At 43.2% G+C, this 9,404-nt stretch overlaps 1 protein-coding gene across 1 annotated transcript in view; it reads right to left on the bottom strand.

Annotated features, from left to right (window-relative positions):
• Positions 1-1,523: 1,523 nt before the first annotated feature.
• The window catches only part of spo11 (SPO11 initiator of meiotic double stranded breaks), a 53,583-nt gene continuing 45,702 nt past the window's right edge, over positions 1,524-9,404 (bottom strand). Inside the window, exons 12-13 of the mRNA XM_048550159.1 lie at positions 6,568-6,679; positions 1,524-2,441 (exon numbers count right to left, since the gene is read on the bottom strand). Coding sequence (XP_048406116.1) covers positions 2,322-2,441; positions 6,568-6,679 — 232 coding nt within the window. The 3' untranslated portion in view covers positions 1,524-2,321. The remainder of the gene's footprint in view (positions 2,442-6,567; positions 6,680-9,404) is intronic.

Genomic DNA, 9,404 nt, shown 5'->3' with positions numbered 1-9,404 from the left:
GAACTGATATGTGAGGGAGTGGACTGCATCTGCAAACAATTACTGGGGAATACAGGTGAACAAGTCAGCCATGACACAGACATGCAGAGTGCCTACTCCCTGGTAAACCTTGAGCACTGACCTTCTCTCTGTACTGCGCCCCCCTTTTAACATCAATGCCAGGGAATTGCCTGATATATACATACACCTGAGCACACAGCTAGGTGGATAATAGGCAATATTGAAAGGGAGGCCTAAGGTGTTAGGTGAGACAAGGGCATGTACATAAGAACCAGAAGCAGGAGTGGGCCATTTGGCCCTTTGAGCCTGCTCTGCCATTCAATAAGATCATGGCTACACACTTAGCGACTGCTGCTCACCATACAGCCCAACTATAGCACCTCATTACTGCTGAAACAGTGATGCTGCAGCGCATAATGAGGAGTCTAGGTCTAACACAGAGACAGGGGCAACCACATGAACATAAAACAAACATTTACATACTAAACAAACTATGTACATAGCTGTCAGCTGTGGCCCTCGTGCTTTCAGTATACCTTCCTTCTCCTCTCCCTCCTGCTGGATATCACTGAGGTATCCAGTTCCAAACATGGGGTTGAAGGGGCCTGTTCCTGGTTGGACGTCATTGGTCCTGGAGGGGAACCCCAGGGCACATGGATCTGGATGTGACAGACATGCCGAAGGCCTTCTTGTCAAAGGCAAGTTCGGCATTTGTGGCCTGAACTTCCAGGGGTCAGAGGGGCAGGCAGGATGGTCGTAGAGAGCCAGGTTACTTGTGCAGTGTACTGAGTGATAACTGCTAAGAAACGTGTGTACAGTTCTACCTCAAGGTGGATGTCTCCTGGTACTTCCTTGTGTCTTTGTAAAAACAGGGCTCATGGAATAGAGTCAAGGCACACACTCCTATCTCCCCACACCCTGACATACCTTCAGTCCTGGGACCAATATCTGGGGTGATGGTGTGCAGGTGTACGCTACTCTCCAGCACCCTGAGGATGCTGGGCATGTCTCTTGATGTCAGCTACCAACCTGTCCATACAGGCAGATGTGAGGTCACAGGAATGGCTGCATTACTCCAGCATTTTAGTGATGAGGAATAGTGTATCCCATATACTTATCTGCCACTGCTGCTTCACCTTTTGTATTTTACACAAACTTCTTTGATTGCTGAGACTACAGGATCCTTCCCTGCTTATGTCTCCTGGTGCTACGTTGTCTCTGGCACTGCTCTGAGTATCAGGCACCTGGGGCATTTCCTCCTTGCCTATCCTCAGCAATCTCCAATCCCACACTCCACTCACCTTGACTCCACTGGAATAACAGAGCTGGTGGGGGACCCAGGAAATAGCCTTGTTGGTGTTTCCTTCAGGTCTCGATACTGGTCCACAGCGATTGAGGATTTCACTCCAGGGAGGAATGAGTGGTTCTCTGCAGATGTACCTGTAAGGCACAAGGGGCAGAAGGCATCATGGCTGCAGGTTACAAGTGGTGCCCAATGCATGGCACTGTCTGTTTAACGCCAGTGTTTCAGTGCAAGAACAAGTGAGACTTAGTCAGTTGCCAGAACATGGACGACTGTGCCCCACAGGACAGGTCCTGGTCCTTTTCTACAAAGGCAAGGATTGTCTCCATGTCAGGGTGAGGACATGGCTATCAGACACATCCCCTCCACCTAATCTTTTCATTTTCTTATCATTAGGAACTATTGCAGTGTTGTCATCATAATTCACAACATAATCTGAGTCGTTAAGCAATGACTGAATATTGTCCTTTACGTAAAGCAATTATCCTATTTATTTCGGAACTTAGTCACAAATGTGAAAGTGTAAATATTTGATAATGAATTATAACTGTTTCAGCGTTTGTGAATCTTAATGTATTCTATGAAATTTGTTACTAGTTTCAGCACAGTCAACATAACGGTAACAGCAAATAGAGAAGCCAACCACACTACTGAATAACTGGTGCATCAACTCAGTCAGGAAGTTTACAGCAGGTTCATCAACTGAACAAGTATAATTTCAACTTACTCACCAAATGAACAGATATATCTGACTAATGTATCAACTTAACCAAGACAGCCACCAAACAAGAGGCTGAATAACCGGAATGGAATAGAATATCAAATAAATCAGCAACTTCGGCAAACCAACTCACCCAGAGATGACAACATTTAGGCACCATGTCAACTAATAATCAATTGCTGTTACATCAAACAACATGAAGGCTGCACAGCTGGCACAAATCAAATCAGAAATATAATTCACCTGAATACAGTCAAATGTATGAATACATCACTTCAAATAATACGGACAATTTTTTTATATCCATCCACCAAACTTGAGTTTGTTTGGTAAGTATACTCTTGTGAGGTAGTCAGAAGAAATAGATTCCAGGGCCTGTATTTCAGCCTTCACTTCACACATCTCCATAATTTCCATCTGAAAAGAATAGAAGATTTATATCAGAGACAGTAAGAACTGCCGATGCTGGAGTCAAAAACACAGTGTGGAGCTGGAGGAACACAGCAGGCCTAGCAGCAAAGGAGCAGAAAAAGTGACGTTTCAGGTCGGTACCCTTCTTGAGAAATGGGGGATGGGTGAGCTCCGAAGTAAAGACAGAAAGGAGGGGTGGCGCTCGGGAAGGTAGGTGGGATGATGATAAGTGAGTGTATGCTGGTAGAGAGTGGTGGGGATCGGTCAGTGAGGTGGGAGGAGCAATAGATGGGAGAGGAGACGGACAGGTTGTGTCAGGTCAAGGAGGCTGGGGATGAGAGGGAGGGTTCAACATGGGATAAGATGGGGGTGGGGAGATTTTGAAACTGGTAAAGTCCACACTAAGACCATTGGGTTGTAGGCTCCCAAGATGGAAGCTGAGGTGCTGCTTCTCCAGCTTCTGGATGGCGTCATTGTGACACTGGAGGCAGCCTAGGTGTACATGTCGTCCAGGGAGTGGGAGGGGGAGTTGAAGTGGTTCGCGACTGGGAGGTGTTGTCATTTGTCGCAAACCGAGTGTATGTGCTCTACAAAGTGGTCTCCAAGCGTCCACTTAGTCTCACCAATGTACAGGGGGCCACATTTGGAACAGTGGATGCAGTAGACCACATTAGCAGATGTGCAGGTGAACCTCTGTCTGATGTGGAAGGTTTTTTTGGTTTCTTGGATGGAGGTGAGAGAAAGGTGTAGGGGCGGGTACAGCATTTCCTGTGGTTGCGGGAAACATGCCGGGGTAGTGGATCTGGTGGGGAGTGTGGCACGGATGAGCGAGTTTAAGAGAGAGTGGTCCCTCTGGAAGGCAGGTGGGGATGGGGAGGGAAATATATCCTTCGCTGTGGGGTCAGAATGCAGGTGGCAGAGGTAGCAGTGAATGATACGTTCAATCCAGACATTAGTGGGGTGATAAGTGAGGACAAAGGGGATTCTGTCTTTGTTTTTGTTGGGGGGAGGGGTTGTGAGGGCAGAGGTATGGGAAATGCAAGAGATGCTATCAAGAGCATTTTCAACCACTGAAATGGGGGGAAGTTGCAATCATTGAAATAAGAGGACATCCGGGATGTTCAGGAGTAGAATGCCCCATCTTGAGAGCAGACGCTACAGAGGTGGAGAACTGGGAGTAGAGGATCACATTCTTGCAGGAAGGTGGCCGAGAGGAGGTATAGTCTAGGGTAGCTGTGGGAGTCGGTGGGCTTGAAATAGACAGATTTTGAGGTGGTCATCAGAGATGGAGACAGAGAGATCCAGGAAAGAGAGAGAAGGATCAGAGATGGTCCAGGTGAACTTGAGGTTGGGGTGGAAGGTGTTAGTAAAGTTGATGAACTGTTTGAGCCCCTCGTGGGAGCACAAGTCAGCGCCAATACAGTCACTGATGTAGTGGAGGACAAGGTAGGGGATAGAGCCAGTGTAGCTGCAGAACAGGGACTGTTCCATGTATCCTACAAAGAGGCAGGCATCGGTTGGGCCCATGCAGGTACTCATGGCTACCCACTCCATTTGTAGGAAGGGGAAGGAGTTGAAGGAGAAGTTGTTAAGGGTAAGGACGAGTTCAGTTAAGCAGATGAGGATGTCGTTGGAGGGGGATTGATTGGGCCTAAGGGAGAGGAAAAAGCATAGGGCTTTTAGGCTATCTGCATGGGGGATACAAGTATACAGGGACTGGATATCCATAGTGAAGATGAGGTGTTGGGGCCAGGGAATCGGAGGTCTTGGAGGAGGTAAAGGGCATGGTGTCCAGGATGTAGGTGGGGAGTTCCTGGACCGGGGAACTCAGTCAAGGTAAGAGGAGATAAGTACAGTGGGGCAGGAACAGACAGAGACAATGGCAAGGCAGATGGGTTTGTGGATTTTTAAAAGATTTATATCGCCATGTTTGTTGTAGCAATGCACACATTTGTAACATGCTGTAATTCAATAACAGATTGCAATGACATATCCAAATGAAATGTACTACTTTGCCGCTGAGCTTGGAATAACTGACTTTGTGAATACTAGGTGCTTTTGTCAATAATACATTGACAAATTGAGTTGGGAGATTTCCATACACCCACTCCTCATTAGACACATATTTGCTGCCCACAGATCCACATAGTTGTGAGGGCAGCCCCAGACCTTTTATTTCAATATTGATAATGGCAAGTGCCATTTAGCATGACTGAATAAAACTGCTCTTTACAGTGTATATAAGTACACAAGTATTTTGATTAATGTTTGCCTTAGTGTATAATTACAGAGTTATCATTTTTTACGTGCAGTTTTGTTCTATATAATGCTTGTCACAGGGGTCGGTGCTGAGACAACAATTATTTACCATATCTGCAGAGGGATACAGTCAAAAGGACAAAACCTTGGAAGATGGAATCTTATGTAGGGAAACTGAAGTTATGCTTTTGGGAGGAAGAATAGAGGATTTGAATATTATTTAAATAGAGGAAGACTGCAGAAAGCTATGGAACGGAGGATTTGGGAGTCTTTGTCTATAAATCACAAAAAGCTAGTAACCAAGTTCAGTGGGTAATGGGGAAGGGAAATTAAATATTGGCCTTTACTTCAAATGGAAAAAAAAAGGAGATTCTTCTAAAACTATACGAGGAACCAGGCAGACCTCAGCTGGAATACTGTGAACTCACCTAAAGAAAGATATAATGGCATTGGAAGCAGTCCAGAGAAGGTTCACTTGGCTGATACAACGTATAGAGGGGCTGTCTTACAGGATACGTTGAATAGATTGGGTCAGAACTCTTTGGAATATAGAAGAATGAGGAAACCTTATTGAAACATGCAACATTCTTAGAGGTCTTCACAGGTTAGATGTGGAGAGGTTAAATTTTTCATCAGTAAGGGAATCCAGGGCTAAGTCCAACAGATGCCCAAAGTGAAAACTGCAAGAACTGTGGATGCTGTAAATTAGGAATAAAAACAGAAGCTGCTGGAAAAGCTCAGCAGGTCTGGCAGCATCTGTGAAGGGAAAAAAAGTTAACGTTTTGGGTCCGGTGCCCCTTTCTCAGAACTCCAAAATGATCTGAGGGTTCGGGTGCAAGGATCTTTAAAGTACACCATATACACCATAAACAAGTGTAGAAGAACAATCAAGAAAGATAGTGGAATACTCGCCTTTATATCTAAAGGGCTAGAATACAAGGACACAGAAGTTATGCTGCAGTTATACAAAATCCTAGTTAGACCCCACTTGATGTACAGAGAGAAGAACTTGACACCACAACTTGGGAAAATATACTGCCCCTTGCATGAAGTACAATATAGGTTTACAACAACGATACCTGGACTACAAGGTTAAGATATAAGGAGAGGTTATATAAATTAATCCTGTTTTCTCTGGAATTTAGAAGGTTAAGGAGTGATCTGATCAAAGTCTTCAAGAATATTAACAGGAAAAGACAGGGTAGATAAACTATTTCCACTGCTTAGGCATTCTCAAACTAGGGGGCATAAGGAAGAGAGATAACAAAGTGTGGGGCTGGATGAACACAGCAGGCCCAGCAGCATCCCAGGAGTGCTGCTTGGCCTGCTGTGTTCATCCAGCCTCACATTTTATTATCTTGGATTCTCCAGCATCTGCAGTTCCCATTATCACTTATAAGGATGAGACTGTTCAGGATAGAATCATTCTGCATACACAGGGTGGTATAGTTTGGAACTCTCTTCCACAAACAGTAGGGAACATTAGATCAGTTGTGAATTTTAAAATTGAGGCAGACTTTTTTTTATTAAAGCAAAGGTATTAAGGAATATGGAGCAATGTCAGGTATATGGAGCTAGGCCACAGATCAGCCATGATCTTGTTGAATGGCTGAACAGGCTTGAGGGAGTGAATGGCTTACTCCTGTTCCTACATTGTGGGGAAAGGCAGAAAAGTGAAGCTGAGGATTATTAGCCAGGAATGGCAGAGCAGAGCTGACAGGCTGAATGGCCTACTTCTGCTCTGACATCTTATGGCCGTGATCCAGCTATTTCTTTGTACAGCCTGACCACACTTTGTTATTTTGTATTATCAGCAAAATTACTGGTGACGTATTACTGGATAAGAAACTAATTAATCATAATTTTACCTTACCTCTTTCTTCCAGAGGGGTTGAGAGTTGACATAGGGTCTCTTCTTCAGCATGCTCAACTTTCTCATGTCATTGTTAGTAAGAGGAATTAAAGCTTCTTTCGGTACATTTAATCTGGAGACAACATATACAAAGAAAGCACATTTGACTGACGTTTAGTTTCTAATCTAAACAGTGCTTGTAATATATGAAATAAAAGATTAGGCCAGCAAACATAGGATGTTACTAGTTACATTTGATTATTATGGGAACTGGATGCAAAACAGTTTTTTGATAGAATCCCCAGAGTGTGAAATCAGGCCATGTGGCCCAACAAGTCCACACGGACACTCCGAAAGAGGATCCATTCCTTACCTATCCCTGTAACTCTGTATTTCCCATGGCTAACACACCTAACCTACATATCCCTGAACACAGTGGGTAATTTAGCATGGCCAATCCACCTGACCTGCCCATCTTTGGAGTGTGGGAGAAAACTGAAATACCCATCAGAAACCCATGCAAAGGGAGAACATGCAAAATTCACACAGACAGTTGCCCAAGACTGGAATTTCCCTTAAGTTCCTGATGCTGTGAGGCAGCAGTAGTAACCACTGAGCCAACTGTGCTGCCCATTATTTATTAAAATGACAAACATGACCATTTGTTCAGTGTGTACAAAATGAATGAGTGTCTGTGATTAAGTGTATTCTATCAGTGATTAAGTAAGTTTGATCTGTTAGCAACACCTACTTTTTAATTGTTTTTTATGTTGTTATTAAGGTGCTATCTGAACCATCCATTTAGAAAATCATTGACTGGACATACATCTATATCTTGGGTATTTTGGGGAAAACACAAAGCAAGAGAAACTAGTTGGAAAATTCTATGTTTTCAAAGAGCAGAGATTGCACAATTGGAGTCACTGCCTCTACAATTCCATTAGGGGCAGCCAGTTTGTAGGTGAAAAAATACATTGGATGTGAACGCAGATAGTCAGAGATACCTTGCCTAAACAACATTTGCACTTTGTCTCCATCTCTCCAAAATCCTTCTCACCAAACTGGAAGAGCTGCAAAATTCACTGGACATGATGAGTACCTGCAAGTGAAGACTTTTGAAGGAAGAATTCCAAATCAACTCTACTGTCTTCAGATAAAAAGATACCAGCCAGCCATACCTGATACAGGGAGAAAGCCCAGTGTATTCAAAGCGACATTAGCTGCAGGCCAACATTGGAAAAAAATCTATGAATAATTCATTTCTCTGAATTTAATGATTTCTTATTTTTTTCTCCCTAGATTTGAAGGTTGTGTGTGCATGTGTGAGAGACAGTGCGTGTGTATGTGTTGCCTTGGTATGTTTTTTTACAAGGAAGGTAGTTGTGTAGTTCAAACAGTTTAAAATCAGCTTGAATCAGCTTTGTCTCCAATAAACTAATTCTTTATTTGTTACTAAAGGAGCCTGGTTGATATGTTTATTATACTAAACTATATACAGTCTGATTTACCACAAATAAATATTTACTTAAACTTGGAATGTATCATTTCCTTTTTTAAATTCAAACTTTGCAATGACCTGTGGAGAAATGGATCATGGAAAGGGATTAGTTCACCCTTTCTGACTCAGTCACAATAAATATTTGAGTGTTTACAGATGAAATTGAATTGTTAGATGAACAAGTATACTTGGAAGTGGGAACATAATAACTGAAAACAGTAAGGTTTCTTGGGCACTTCTAGCCAAATTTCAGAAGCAGCGCAGACAGACTTATATGGAGTTTTGAGAGGGTCAAGCCACTTAGCAAGCTGGTCTTCCATGAACAAAAGTCATTTTCCACATCGATCATTTGTTCATCAACAGTAATAAGCCTCTTGTGAACGGCAATGGTTATTTTGGCGAGTTTGGCAAAATCAATCAGCTGCTGCAACCCAGTCTAGCTGAATTTTCCCAGCCCTGGATAACATGAAAATAGTGACTCAGTTGGGAAAAAGGAGGTTACAGAGGCATAGAACTGTACAGCATGGAAACAGACTCTTCAGTCCAACTCAACCATGGCAACCAGATATCCGAAATTAATCTTGTCCCATCTGCCAACATTTGGCCTATATCGCTCTAAACTCTTCCTATTTATATGCTCATCCAGACGCCTTTTATATAATGTAATTGTACTAGCCTCCACCACATCCTCTGGCAGTTCATTCCATAAAAGCATCACCCTCTGTGAAAAAGTTGCCCGTCAAATCCCTTTCAAATCTTTCCCCTCTCACCTTAACCCTATAGCTGTGGACTCCCCTACTCTGAGGAAAAGACTTTGGCTATTCACACTATCCATGCCCCTCATGAATTTATAAACCTCTATGAGGTCACCCCTCAGCCTCTGACACTTTAGGGAAAATAGTTTCATCTTATTTAGCCTCTAACCATGGCTACATCCTTGTAAATCTGTTCTGCACCCTCTGAAGTTTAACAACATCTTTCCTATAGCTTGGAGACCAAAACTGAAGGCAGTATTCCAGAAGTAGCCTACCTAATGTCCTATACAGCCACAACATGACATCCCAATTCCTATACTCAATGCAGTTACCAACAGAAGCAAGCATACCTTCTTCACTATTCTGTCTAACTGTGACTCTACCTTCAAGGAACTATGTCCCTGCACCCCAAGGTTTCTTTGTTCAGCAACACTCTCCAGGACCCTACCATTAAGTGCAAACTATCTCTTAGTCTTCAAATAGAGACAGTGATAAAACACATCAAATAAAACATCTTCCTGCAACCTCATGATGACATCATTCAATCAAAAATGAACCCTGCACCCCAAATTCTAAATAGACTCCTGCTGAGCTAATCAATTTGA

Source organism: Stegostoma tigrinum, chromosome 19 (genome assembly GCF_030684315.1).
Source record: "Stegostoma tigrinum isolate sSteTig4 chromosome 19, sSteTig4.hap1, whole genome shotgun sequence".
In the NCBI taxonomy this organism is placed as follows: Eukaryota; Metazoa; Chordata; class Chondrichthyes; order Orectolobiformes; family Stegostomatidae; genus Stegostoma; species Stegostoma tigrinum.
The sequence above is the reverse complement of the archived record's forward strand: the minus strand, read 5'-3'. Positions and strand labels throughout refer to the sequence as shown.